This window comes from Anneissia japonica, unplaced genomic scaffold (assembly GCF_011630105.1).
Source record: "Anneissia japonica isolate Jap-2015-1 unplaced genomic scaffold, ASM1163010v1 scaffold1826_len1998817_cov189, whole genome shotgun sequence".
Classification (NCBI taxonomy): Eukaryota; Metazoa; Echinodermata; class Crinoidea; order Comatulida; family Comatulidae; genus Anneissia; species Anneissia japonica.
Genome location: NW_022742159.1, coordinates 1,836,761 through 1,852,122, shown reverse-complemented (window position 1 = coordinate 1,852,122; position 15,362 = coordinate 1,836,761). Strand labels below are relative to the sequence as shown.

Here is a 15,362-nt window from a genome sequence, read left to right as displayed (position 1 = left end):
GTGCACATGGGCCATAAATGCACACGGGACCAACGGCTTAAACGTCTCATCCGAAAGACGGTGCGGTATTGTAACTTGTATTTCAGCCCTCCAGCTGAAACACAAGGAGAGGCAGCGATGGGAATTGAACCAGGGACCTAGAGATCTCTAGCTTTAGATCATTATCTAAAGCTGGGCAATCTAACCTAAAAATTGTCCAAAAGTTAAACAAGTTGCGAAATTTTTAATTTTATTTAAAGATAAATGGTGAGGGTATGAAATTCCAGAAATCACATCTTTGTTTTATGCAAATTAGCTGTAAAGTTGAAGCGCTTTAATATCTCCGTAACTGCTGGTCACAAAGAGTTGCTTTTTTATTAAGTTCAGAATATCCATGTTTTCTATTTTCTCTATGAATCATTTCCCCCTAAATAATGAATGAGAATAATACAATATCTTTTATTGTCTACCACGATAGATACTTGATTTGGTCTCAAATAATTGAAATACAGTAGTGTACATTTTGGAAATTTTACCTCCTCATAATGGGTTATTAAAAACATATCTTAATTTTCATTTCAAATTCCAGCCTAAGATGGAGACCACGATTTGTTGGATTACTGTATCAGACAATCATGGCAGGGGTGGCGCCAGAATTTGCCCGACGGGGAGGGGGAGACGGGGGGGGGGCAGGTCCCCGACGGGGGGCCGATGCCCCGACGAGGGGTTAGACTTCCCCGACGAAAGCAAAGTGGGCGTGGTCGAGCTTCGATTAAAAGGTCCCGAAAGTGGTCTTTGGGGCGAAGCCCCCGAAAATTTTGACAATTTTGGGGTTTCAAAGGCTTATTTAATCGATTTTAGAGTCTACTAATAGGCCTATATATATTACGAATTGTTGGAAAAAATTGAAATGGTATGCACGATTTTAGTGTGGTAACCAATAAGCAGGTTTACAAAACAGGTGAACCTGATGTTTGAACACCTCGTTGCTTGCTATTGTCTACCGTTTGTTTCATTACATTTTGTACCATTACGTTTTGTACCAAAATGTAATGGCTGACTCCAGGGGTGTATCCCGGATTTTTCTGGGTTGGTCGTGATTATATTTTTTTGACCTTTTCAGTGGGAGACAGGAAAATCGATTACAGCGCCACCAGCTTGAAGCGGATGGCCGGCTCAGTTTCAGAATTGCCGAAATTGAGATAGATTAGGTCACGCAATTGGCAAGGTCTTTGGACTCATTGCTGGTACCTCATCAATACTTTTTCATTTATGTCATTGTGAAAAGTCCCTAGAAAAAAAATATCTGGAAAAAAATGTGAACCATTGACATTTTTGGGGGTTTTTTTTGGGGGGGGGACGTACGACCTTCCCGACCTCCACCCCTTGCATACACCCATGGAGTCACTGCAAGTCACTATATGGGAAAAATTCTGAGAAAATGTAATAGCATATAAAACGGATACGTTGTTCAAAATGCATTTTCCCTTTCTCTTTCACGGAGTCATTCAAACACCTGATAATACAACAGTTAACAGGTGAATATCTACTGTAAATTATAAACGCAAGAAGTTTGATCAATAATGTTTGATGGACTGTAGAAAGCAATTACATAATTACTTATACTGTCCTTGAGTTTTAAGAATCACATCAGGCAGTACATATTTCTTTATTAGTACAAATCGTCATTATTATTTTTAGGTATGTTAAATAACGTAGTGTGGATTTGTATCTGATGTGGCTTCATCTGTCTGTTGGCGATTGTCTCGCACATGTTTAACTACAGTAGATGCCAAAATGAGCGTGAAAATCACAAATTGAATATAGCCTTACAGACAGATCTATATACTGTACTGTGGTATATTCCTGTGACGTCATGTATCTATGTGTTCGTTGGGATTATCTCCCACATGTTTCAACTAACTTACCTAATGAGCAAGGCAAACACGCATGGAATCACGACGTCACATTGTATAGACTTAATGACAAGTCTATGCAGCGTATTCAATATGACTTCATGTGTCTGTTGGCGATTGTCACGCCCATGTATAAATCTTGCAGACCCTATGGTATTACAATATTTAGGCCAAATCGTTAATTCTTAAATGGAAATTGTTTTAGATGATAAATATTAGTGAGATGCCCGTTAAGAAGAGAGCTGGTACAAAATCAATGTGGGGAGTGGTTGTGACTTCCTGTGAGTAGTCCTACTCTATCCACAATCACGTATCAGTCTCAGTGGATAATAATCCCCAAGTCTAATTGGAGGATAAATATACAGGAACCAACATATAAGACATAATGATAACATTGATGGTGATTGAATATGATAAAAGTGATATCTTGGTACATTATAATACTATATGGAGCATAAAGAAATGTAGGCCTATGCATTTAATTTCTTGAGAATGTAAGCCATCTGAATACGGTTGCATGTTTATAAGAAACTCAAAGGGCCTAATACATTGGTGTATCAGTATAATGTTGCTTGACATGCCCCTATTAGGCCTTCTGGTATAATGGGTTTTAAGTCATTAAAATAATAATAGTCAAAATTATTCATTAATGATCGAATTGTTTTTGTCTGCAATCTAAGTTTGTAAAATTCCTGACAAAACACTTACTGTATGATTATCAGTCATTACATTGCAATTATTTATTAATGTACTGCATCTTTAATCAGTTAAACGTTATAATGATAGTGATGATGTAATATTACAGTATAGCCTAGTTTTGGCAGTGAATGTGATAGTGGTATGACATTGGAATGGTGAAGATGAAGTTTACGATGATGACGAAGGGAACGACGGTGTCGCTGTTGTCTAATAGTGCGACCGTGACGACGACGATAATGATTATGGTGTTGCCCTGTACTCAATATTGATGATACTGATGAATAAGGGGAGCAGGAGAGTGGTGGTAGTTAAGGCGATTATAAAGCAGATAACGATCAAATATGTTGAGATAAATTGTTTGAAGAACAAAATATAGTAAATTGCATATTTGCATGTAATTCTACATACTAATATAAATTTAATTAATTAGATTATAATAATAATAATAATAGTAACAACAACAACAATAACAATAACAATAATAATAATAATAATAATAATAATAATAATAAATAAATAATAAATAATAATAATACTGTAATTATAGTATTGCGCTCTACCCAATACATTTTTATTGCAGATGATGATGGTGATGATGATGACAGTTGCGTACTTCCTGCATTTTAACTAACTGCATTTTAACCTTCTAACACAACTGTAAATTTTGAGCTGTTTTGTAACGGAAATGTTGAGTATAATTTCCAGAACTATAGAAATTCTGCATCATTCTGTGTTTTAATTAGGGATGAAATAAATCGACATCTTCGCTTCTTTTTTTTTGCTCCAATAAATGGGGTCCTCTCCATCACCTATTATGATTGAAAATATAACCATCCTTAATTTTGGTAGGATGGGACTCACGAATAATCATCAATATCTGAAAGTAATCATTCAGAGGAAACGTCTGTAGCATTATACGCTGATATTTTTTTTAATATGTTAAAATACGTTAATATTTCAGAGAGAAAAATTGCATCGAACAATAAACAGATAACAAAGTATGAATATTACCCCGTGATACGCAAGTTTGCAAAAATATTTCAACAGAAAAAACAAATTCACGATCTGTACTCGACTCCTGAACTAATTAATTGCCTTGCGTTTTCATTTAAATTCCTATAAGTGTGGTCATCTTTTTTTCTTTTTTTTTAACTTGGTGTCATCAGTAGATACAAATTTATAATATCCATCTTCAATAGGATTTTCGTTAATTCGTCTGATTTCAGTTTCAGTTTGTTCGAATTTACTTTTAACATCATCCACATGCTGAGCTTGTATATCGCGTGTTGTATTGTGTATTAGTGTGTTGTCTGTCTCATTGAAAGTTATCATTCCTTCTAATTCAGGACCAGGTTGACCTACTGAGGGCACTACTACATTTTCTGTGTAGACTAAATTTTGTCGCGATATAACCTCACTTTCTTCGATTGTTTCGTTTTTATCACCAGTTTGTAGAAGTTCTTTATTATTGTTTTCTAAATCCAAAGCTTCCATGACCTCGTTATCAATTCTAGATATTTGAGCCAATTGTTCAACGCTATTCAAGGTATCTTTATCCCCATACAGTCCATTATAATGACTACATTCGACGCTATTCAATGTATTGATTGCGTTGTTTTCCTCTATGCGATCTAATGAAGTTGAGCTGTGAGTCGATGGTAGTTTGTGCGTGCGATCTCCTAAAATAGAAAGGTCCTCTCGAATAGCCGATAGCTCTCTCATTCTCTCTAGGTCGTCTTTAAATTGACGTTTATCGTTTGTAAATTTATATTTTGTCCTGAGATTATTTTCATAAGCTTCACCTTCGACGACTTTCCATTTTTCTTTTTGAAGTTTTTTCTTAGATACTTTTCGTGACTTTTTATTGTGATCTGTAAAATGCAAATGTATAGTACTCTCTTGAATCCCTGACGGAGCGGCAGAGAGTTGATTTTCTAGTTCACCTACGTCGTCATTATGATGTTCTTGTGAGGCTTGCGATGCTGATATCGGTGGCAGAGGGTTTGCGTGGTTTAATGTGTAGCCATCTTGAAGGCTTATATCACATTGAGCGTAGTGGAAGCGACCATCCATCAGTTTTGCAGCTTGCTGCATCTGTAGTTTATAGTTCTGTACATACCGGTCTTCTGCCGACGGGAGTACAAATGGCTGATGTTGACCTTGTAGCTCTGGTCGCCATGTATTCATTTCTAATTCCCCTGTCCTGGTTGCTGCTAATTTCGTTGTAACGTGCCCCTCAGCTGATGGTCTTGTTTTCTTAGGTGGGGGAATTAAGTAAGAATTTTTCCCTTTCTTTCTATCGCTGTCGAAAACAGGACGCACCGCCATCACCCTCCTGGAATAAGAATAGAACGGTGTGAATATTTGCGAAATGAATTACTTGCACACGAAACAGGCCTATAATACGTATGGTGCCATCCTGGTGACTTGATAACAATTATTGTTTAAATGTATGGTCGCCAACCATGGGGTCACGGCACTGCATGTTTTGGTCGTCGTGAAAGAATTTTGTCAGGAACATTATGCTTTTAATTGATTGACGACTTAATAATAAGCAATTAGAGCTCCGCGTAGTACACTATAGGAAAATTATTATATGAAGGTTAGATTTAATGCTTGAAAATTTTTTTTGAATGCGTTAAATCCTACCTAAGTGTAATACGATGCATGTTGCTTTATAAGTCAATCACCGTCTTTAACTTTAAATTTTGATAACCAACTTGTGTAGCAGCCATCGGTTGCTGTGATATGATCAGTATACTGTGTGCGTATTTACATTTAGCTCTCCTGATCTGTGCTCCGGAGTACGTACGCGTTAACTACACAGAGCAGTACATAATTGTGTTAGAAAGAACTTGTTTGATGCTATTTTAATAGACATTCGTCAAAGCGGGGAACAAACTGTTCACTGGTCAAACAAATAAACATTTCAACATTCCAGAGAATACAGTCACTGACCTTTTTGGTCGGTGCATCCAGACAGGTAAAAATCATGCGATGATTTCATAACTAGGCTAGGCTACGGCTTAGTAGGAGGAGGCCTCGGCGAGCTCCTGCCTGGACGTAGGTCTACATCCAAATCTGTTCCTGGAGTCTTTAAAATAGGCCTAGGATATTCCTATTAAACGTTCAGTTTGTTTTGTTTATGAGGGTCTATTGATTCAATGAATTCTTTATTTGTTCATACTTAATATTGAATTTAAAGTAACTTTTTTCATGTGGTCATTAAGCTTGTTTTACGAAAGTGATTTTCAATTTTTAATTCAATTTTCATCGCGGTGCGCGATGTCTCCGCGGTGACGAAAAAATTAGAATTTTTTTTTTGTTTTTTGCACACGAACCTAAAAAAAAATCAAGCCAAGCGTCCATTATTGAAAAATTATTGGACTGTGGGGGATAGGCAAATAACATTGGGAGTTGCAATGATGACGTCACGATTGACTTATAATTGTTATTAGCATAGACTACTCATCCTCAAGTCCTTGTTATTCGGGGCTTTTTGTGAAGGCCTGATTAATTAAAAATCAATTTAGTAAATTACTATAAGCAAAAAATGTTGAATTTCAAGTTTAAAATAATTAAAATTAGTTTGAATTATGAAAGTGTGCTATTTTCGGGTTTCTAAAAACGTCACACCCCGAGGGCTCTACGAGGTAAAATGTTGCTGACTGCGAGATGTTTGTTTTATGCAAATAATGAAGCGTAACATTTCAACATTGGACATTATTTTGTATACATACTACGTTATCACCATCATCGTCATCATTATCATCGTCGTCACCTTCATTGTCAGCATCATCGTCATCATCATCAGCAGCAGCATTGTAATTAATTATGTTGTTACTTCAAATATTTTCATCTGGGTACTAAAACTAAGGTAAATTACTTTCTGAGAAAGTGCTCGTGTATATCACATCGTTTAAAATAAAATATAACCTAAACCTTGTTAATGTTATTATTTTTGTTATTCTAATTATTACCGATATTATTAGTATTGCTAGTATTGAATATGAGCATGATCAGGACGGTAATTATTGTTTCTGCGAAGAATAACTGATTTATCATGTACAGAGTACCGTACTGTATTGCATTTACTCACTTTATAAGAGACTGCTGTTGTATGGCGTAAGGCGCTCTTGGAGGTCTGTAAGCTCTGTGGAATAAAAGCATCTATTATTAATAATGTAAAAAAAATGTCCTTCACTTTGAAATTGATGTTATAGCCTGTCACAACACAAAGGTGCGGACAAGATGTAAATCAAATAAATGTGGATGTTGTGACGTGTATAATTTTAAGATAACTAATAACAAACAATGTAAGAGAAACAACATCGAATTTAATAGGACAAAACACCACTAGCGAGTTTTGTTAACGAGTATTTTGAACAACGTACTATGATATTTTCCTGACGCGCGCAGCCACACATCGAAATAGGGAGCTTTTGATTGCACGACGACGATAGGAAATTGAACGTAATGACGTCACTAAAAGTCATCTGCGGCATGCGAGAACGTTAAGTCTCCTCGTCGCTTGGATTATAGGACTCAATTTGGCCAAATCTACCTATGCAAATAGTAACGTACGACGCCCGGTAGGAGGACGGTCACGCATGGGGGGTTTCGTTCTAGCGTCGCGTCGTCACGCAATCGAAAGCGCCCTAAATTTGCGATACTCACTGCTACTCAGGGATCAGATCCAACACAGTCACTAAACGCAAGCTCGGTGGTCTAGTTGTCATGATACCAGGTTAGTGTGGAGGTCGAAGAATTGATTCTCAACCGAATCGCTTTTATTTTCCTGACGCACACATCGAAATAGCATTTTCAGTACCCACTGTGACTAGAGATTGGATCTCAACATTAGTCACTAAGCGCAAGCTCGGTGGTCTAGTGGTTATGACACCAGGATAATTATCGGGGGGTCGTGGGTTCGAATTCCACCTGAACACGAGAGCAAAACATCGCTCCTATAACATCCTATATCGCTCCTATAATTTCAAAAGTATGAATTGACGAGTTGATTGGCTGGACGGTTAAGGCAGGGGCGCCGAAACCTACAACTATTGGCGCTGGTTCGAACGACACGCTCGCCAATATATGGTTCTGGCACCCGATTCTACCTAAATGATCTGATACGGTAAATATCAGTTTCGGTGACAAACAATATTCATGATAGTCATGATGACGTCACCAAACCTGATTAGCGGATTCTCATCAGATGATTGATAACTGGTGCTGGCACCAGTATAGAAGTGTATCAGCATTTTATTTGTCACCGAAAATGCAAGAAACAAGAAAACCAACAGCAGGTATATTTCCACTGGGGCTAATAAGGACTATAAACCGTAGGCCCAGTGTACACAATGGCTCGTGTGCACTATAAAGAACACAGTACATCATTTGTAGACGAGTAGAGGAATACCCCAGTGTATTGCTTGTACAATCAGCCCCTGTGGTGAAAGACGGGAGTTGCTGGGTACCGAGTTACCGAGACACCCTTAGAGGCGATGAAAGTCTTTGGTCTGCTACTAGTCCACACTTCAAGCCCCATGAGTATCTTGTTTGATGGATACGCGCTATACAAATGTAAACTATTATTATTATTATTAATTCCCTAAAATTTTCTATTTTTTTACAATGTTTGCTTACATATTTCAAATACAGTATATTATTTTTATACATTTTATACAGAACAATTGTTTTTTTTTTTGTTTTTTTGTAAGATTTAATGGTTGTCAAACGGCCTTGCAAGGCAACAACCATCTTACAAGCACAGTACAAAGATTGAGGAGAATATACGGACAGGAAGGAGGACAGCGCCCGGAAGTTAAAACAGGGCTGTCATTTGCCCACAGGGCAGAGCATGACCGTTACCAGTGGCAGGGGATTGTAAATAAATCATCATTAGTGCTTCAACAAGTTGACGGAATTGATTGAATGAAAAATAATCTGTATGAACTTCTTTTTTTTTTAATTATTTTTTTTTTTCAGCTATTTTTTTTAAATTATTGATCGTGTTTTCATTACGGTACTCTTTACTCCGTAATATATCCCCATAATAATGTAAATAAATGTGACCACATTTTGAAATGACGCTTTTTCATATTAGCATTTGAAATTCTGATACTAACTTGATAATCATTGGAGATTTGCCCATTACCACATTGTTTTCACCATTCCTTCGTTGTTTAACTCGTTGTACAAGCTGATGCATTGCTAGTCCTTTAGACTGACTCTCCGCAGGCGGGATTCTGGGCCAGAAGTGTTGCCTGACAGAATTAAAATAGTTTATGTTAGGAACATGTACCGGTATCTTACTTTAACGCTTTCTTGCTATAGTCGATCGTACATTATACAGTGTGTGGACAACACCCTTAGTGGGACGATGAAAAATATCTATGGAGATAAAACAAAAATGGTGTAATAGGGCAGGGGGAAGAAGATGAAAAAAAATGGATAATATGCAGAAAAAATGTTAAAATAGAAACTAGTATATGACAGGCCATTATATCAAATATTGTACAAATGTATACTGTATTTCACGTATACAACACGCCAATGTGTACAATTGCAATGTCTCTGGAGCAGTCTTTGCGATTTCACTCCTACATACCGTGAATTTCTCTCCTTAACTCTACGTAATATTCCTACTCGACATTGCCGACAGGCTAAACTCACTATGGATGTTTTTAGGTTCAGAGTTGGGGCCAAATTTATAAGGGTCAAAATTACAGTCACAGGGTTCATTTACCGACTATCCAAGACATGTACGAATAAAAATATCTTAAAAAGATTATTATTTTGCATGAAAGAGGTCGTTAAAGTATTGACCTTTCCGGAGTGTCAATCAAACTTAACAACTGACTAATCAGAACAGCGCTAGGAATACCCGCGCGTCTCACAAACACACGTGTTGTCCACAAACGCACGTGTTCGCTTACGGCCAACTCAGACAGCGTCGGCCGACGCAGCCCGACCCGATTTATCGTCGGGGACAGTCTTAAGCCGTCGTGAGAAATATTAAACATGTTTAATATTCTCAGAGCCATATATATAAAGAGTTGCGACATTCCGCTCCTTGGTTTACGAAAGTCACGTGGTACACACCGTCCATTTTGTTTCATAATCTTCCCGATGAACACATGCAAAGTATATGTGTTACGTACATTGCATATTAATTTCACACACTTAATTGGGTTTACAATTATATTTTATGATTAACATCACTTAGTATGGACAGCGTATAAAAATTCATATATAATCGAATATTTGCGCGCGTGCGTGCTCGCGTAAATTCCATGCTCGCGTAAATTATTGGAATGAATTAGAATTTTTTTTCAATTAATCGTTAATCTGTCTCTTATACACATCTAGATGTGTATAAGAGACAGCGTTTGGTTGCAAAAACCTATCTGATAGTACAAAGCTTTTCCGATTTCCGACTAATGAAAACAGAAGGAAAATATGGGAAGCAAAAGTTAGGCGATTAAATTGGAAATCTTCGACCAGCTCACGTCTTTGTATATATATATATCTTCCTTAATTATATAAATTTAAAGCATTTATCAATTGCATTATTACACTGTTTACGTTCTTCATTAAAATTTTATTTTTATTTTCTCGTTCGCCTAGATGCGTTTGGAAAAAATATTTCAGCTAAATAAGAAAAAAGTGTTTTTTTTTTTGCCCTTTTCTGACGATCTTTAAAAATTGTTCGCTAAACAATATTAAAAATTGTTTTTCTTAATTTCAATTGTTTTTACAGCCTGTATAAATACGAATGGCAATGATAATAAAGGTGATGTTTTATAATCTTAATGATTTGATGTTTCTATTGCATACTAATATATAATTAATATAACTTTTTTTTGGAAACGACGCTTTTAAAACAGCGGACACGCTCTTGCAGTGTGTTCATAATCTGTACAGCCATAATACAATATTAAAACAGAGGCGAGACTTTTAATACAATAAAATGTACGTTACACAATTACACAAGTTGAATATATCACAGATCCACTATATCATTTAACACTTACAATTATAATATTTACAGCAAAGCACAGTTTATATATTGCGGCCAACTGACTTATACTATTTTAATATTTATAAATAATAATAATCAAATTAATAACATAAGATTTGTACAGGCTTGTTCATATTCAAATTTAAAGAGCAACAATCTATATATATATACCCTATCGGATTTTAATTACATTTTGATATACATATTTAATAAATTTTTGCTAGTCGTCACATATCATTTATTTTGCAAAAATAACAGGAGCTAATTTAGGGTCTATATGGCAGAATTGCCTAATTGAAGAATGCTTGTCATCGAGGGGGCTCTCTCGGTCTATCGGCGAGGATTAAAGAACTGCATAAAAATAGTAAATTATTACAGTATTTATAATATGAAATTGGATATAAAGTAGTGAAATCATTAAAAGAAAAATCTATAATTACAGTTACATGAAATTCGACTGCTAAAAAGATTAAATGGAATTAAACTATACAGGAGGCTGTTAACTGTATTAATGTTATACACAGGAACGCACATCACGTTAGACACAGAACGCGCATCGCGTATGAAACAAAATGGCTTCTAAATTCTCAATGTCGCAACCATAGAGCTATTAAACAACTCTTTCTATCTATGGCTCTGAATATTCTACGACGCGACTGCCACCAACGCACACCATCGCGTCTGCGTTTAACTCACACAGACCCGACGCGACAACAAATCGCGTCGGGCTGCGTCGGCCGACGCTGTCTGAGTTGGCCTTTATGTTTTAACACTGTCGCTTTGTGGGACCTTAGCAACAATATCCAAGGGGCGGGACTTAGCGACAAGGTCCATTACAACACCAACAGTAAAAAGTCAACAAGAACTTAAATATTGAGGTCTCTGTGAGACAGTATCTCAGAGCTAGCCATTATTTTGCAGCTGCTCTAGGAATCTGGACCAGCTAATCACTTCGCTTGCAAGCTTTACCTTAATAAATTTATCTAAACTAAAACCTGGAATAATAGGCTTTAAACACACACTAATTTTGGTAGTTAAAATTTTAAATAAAAATATTCTTTTTAATGTTTGTATATTTCTGTACTGTATTATAACGGGTATTAGATAGTCATACCTATTGCACATACGGTACAGATAAGAATTGATGAGGTTTTTATTTTTAGTTTTTTAATAAAATTCTTATTGACTTTTACCTCAGCCTCAACTTGTTCTTTAAAAAATTGCTTAAAATAAGGACAAGAAAGTAACTTGAAACAATTTCATTTAGCTTCTTAATTGTATAGATGACGAATTTTTGATTTTTAAGCTATAATGGAAACGGAGTATTTACGCAGAACGTTTCGATCCCTATGAGAGATCTTTATCAACTGGCTGGTCAGCAATTTGAGCCTCAGTGTTCTTATAAAATGTGTTATAAACAATTTGTAATGTTAATATTAAAATTATAATAATTCATGTGTACGTATGCTTAAACCAGCATTAAAAGCATAATCAAGAAACCGTATATTGTCGATGATTTCGAGAGCCATGCCGCCCTAATAGCCACTAGTACTTCACGTCGGCTATCTGATGCTTTCCGAAATTCCGGATTTGAGTGAGAAAACTTCGCCCCCACCCCCCATTCAGACTACAGGTTATCCATTATTAATAAGGTTAAGGTTTGCTTTTTTTTTTAGGTCAAATAGATTTGATAGTTACATGTCCCCATACCATAGGCCTATACAATTGGCTAATTGAAAGTTGGCATGATTAGTTACGATGTACATTTCGCTGGTTACTATAGTGACATCAATCAGGATAAAGCACCTCATTGTTGAAAATCGAATAAAGAAACTCTGACTAAGGTGATAATTTAAAACTCAAAGAGCAAACAGTTAACCTCTGTGTTTACCCCCTGCTAAGTCATTTAGGCAAGTATACCGTAATTGACCCCATGCCAAGCCGCTAAAATTTCAGTGGCACTCTCGGGAATCCAAACCCACTGAGTTTTGTTTACAAGTCGAGCTGTTATGTCACAACTGGCAAACTTATTCTATACAGTAAAAACGGGTTGGGTTGGGTTGTGATCTTCTTTTGGCAAACGTATGTGAAGACGACTGTCTTGTGGTGTACATCTATGCCTATTTTATTACTGAACTGTATTATATTGGTTTAGGCTTACTGAAATAGGCTAATAACCGGATAAACTATAAACCATCTTAAATACAATAAACACTGACGGAATTTTCTATCAAATATTTAGGCTTTATTAGGCCTAGTATAAGCGAATGCACTCCACTAGTCGAAGCCTATAACCCTGTCAGGTTATTTGAAAGTGTAGGCCTATTAGTCTGGCAGCTTAGCAGATGGATGTGGACGTTCCGGGCAAAAGCACCAATTTTTTTTTACATGCTCCTTATGATCATAGCATTCAATTTGTGGTAGGAACCACCTCATCCGAGGTCAGTATAGCGGCCATCTTGGATTTCGAAATGGCCGCCTAATAAAACCTATGTTTATCTATATCTCCGCTTCTAAACCAATTGGAATTATAATTCTAATGTCAGAAACTATTTTATGGTCAAGGAAAACCATCATATTATTTTTGATCTGGTCAGATTGCCACAAATAGGTCACTTAAGGTCAAATATTGTATGGTATCGTAAAAATTACGGTACATAATTGTCATATTTTACATTAGAACTATACCCTGACTCTCAGATTTCAAAATCTTTACTATGAACCACAATATTTCATTCGGTTATATATCAGTTTTTAAACCACTTTAATGAGAATTATGATATGTAAAATTATATTTCATGGTCAAGGATTTATAACACTTTTGACATGGTCGGATGGTCGTTAAGATGATAAAAGGTCATTTATGGTCATTCAATGTATATACCATACCATTACCAGTTTTTACCTGGTCAGATTGCCACAAATAGGTCATTCAAGGTCAAATATTGTATGGAATTTTAAAAATTACGTAACTCATGTATTACATTAGAACATTAGAATCATATCCATACTCTCTGAATTCAATATACTGTCTCTTATACACATCTAGATGGGTATAAGAGACAGGACCAATACAACTCAATATCGTTTGTAAGCCAAATTCTACTTTCTCTGACGCAATCAAACATAACTTGCACATTCAGCTTATTAAAATTATGGAACAAATTTGAAATGATTGATATAAATGCAGTGCGGGTGTTGGGGTTGGGTGCAGACGGTGCCATCGCACCCACTCAAATTTTATTATGAAGAATATTTGTTTATTGTTGATTATGAATAACCGGTCAGATTTTTAAAGGTATGAGAGTGCAATTTCCGGGCACCGAGGTTCATATTCTCAAAATGTTCGCACCTCAGCACCGACTACAGCATTTTGCTCTATAATGATGACAGTATGCTAATTAAATAAAACATGTGTTATATATACACAGGGTACAGTATGCTTATTCCTCCATGAATAAATAAAGTGCAAGATACACGAACATAATTACCGTATAATGCAATATGAATAACAAGCAATGTGCGCCTAAATTATACGAGTTGACGGATATTGTTAAATACATATAAAAAATGTGGCCTAAATTAAACATGTGTTATGAATTATACACAGGGTACAATATGCTATGCATTACTGTATTTAGTAAACCAATTAAATGGCTTTCGAATTAAGCAAGGTGTATACGTTAGATGTTTAAATAACAGACTGCTGGTATATTATTTTATTAATTTTGGTTTATTAATGGCAGGAGGACCATGTATGGTATTCCCATCATATGAAAAGATCTACCAGGTGATAAATACGCCATAGAGCATTAGGAATCAGGGGAATCAACTTCGGGTGGGGGGGTCAATATTAGAATAAGCTACTGTACGTTTCTACAGGGGTTCAACTCAGGCCCTACAACGGCTCCAGTCAGGGTGGTATGGCACACGCCAAGGAAAATCAACAATTTTTATTAGATAGACCTACATAATAACTGCTAGATATACTTATTAATCAATTAAACTGATCGATTTTCACTTTTTTCATTAAAGAAATCCCTACTATGACCAGGGGTGGCGCTAGCGAGGGGCCCAGGGTCCCCCGTCGGGGAGAGCTGCCCACCCCCTCCCCCGTCGGGGAGAAAAAGCCACAATTCGTCAGGAAGGAAAAAATATTATATGTATTTTTTACATTATTATTAGTAGACTCTAAAATCGATTAAATAAGCCTTTGCAACCCCTAAATTGTCGAAATTTTCGGGGGCCTCGCCCCAGGACCACTTTCGAAACCTATTAATCGAGGCTCAACCACGCCCACTTTGCTTTCGTTGGGGAAATCTGACACCTCGTCGGGGGAACCGCCCCCTCCCCGTCGGGGACCTCGGCCCTGGTCAGATTGCCACAAATGGGTCATTTAAGGTCAAATATTGTATGGTATCTTAAAAATTACATAATTGTCATAATTTACATTAGAACCATACCCTGACTCTCAGAATTCAATATTTCATTCGAGGTCATTCTGGTGGCCATCTTGAATTTCAAAATTGCTGCCACGCAAATCCTATATTTATTGATATATCGGTTTTTAAACCACTTTAATGAGAATTATATCTAAAATTATATTTCATGGTCAAGGATTTATAACACTTGTGACATGGTCAGACGGTCATTAAGATCATAAAAAGTCATTTAAGGTCATTCAATGTATATACCATACAATTTTTACCTGGTCAGATTGCCACAAATAGGTAATTCACGGT

The 15,362-nt window shown here is 36.3% G+C and overlaps 1 protein-coding gene across 1 annotated transcript; it reads right to left on the bottom strand.

Annotated features, from left to right (window-relative positions):
- Nucleotides 1-3,365: 3,365 nt before the first annotated feature.
- On the bottom strand, nt 3,366-9,011 carry LOC117119001. Its single transcript, XM_033263777.1, has 3 exons — nt 8,726-9,011; nt 6,694-6,747; nt 3,366-4,929 (listed from the first exon to the last, which is right to left on the bottom strand). Exons 1-3 carry the CDS (start codon nt 8,806-8,808, stop codon nt 3,723-3,725), a joined length of 1,344 nt encoding a protein of 447 aa, XP_033119668.1. The 5' UTR covers nt 8,809-9,011; the 3' UTR covers nt 3,366-3,722.
- Between the last annotated feature and the right edge of the window lie 6,351 nt (nt 9,012-15,362).

Bases quoted from the DNA above. Each gene is read 5' to 3' on its own strand.
- LOC117119001 (XM_033263777.1), bottom strand. From the start codon at position 8,808: ATGCATCAGCTTGTACAACGAGTTAAACAACGAAGGAATGGTGAAAAC. The intron at 6,748-8,725 runs GTTAGTATCAGA...TTTATTCCACAG, and splicing joins AAATCTCCAATGATTATCAA to AGCTTACAGACCTCCAAGAG. The intron at 4,930-6,693 runs GTGAGTAAATGC...TTCTTATTCCAG, and splicing joins CAACAGCAGTCTCTTATAAA to GAGGGTGATGGCGGTGCGTC.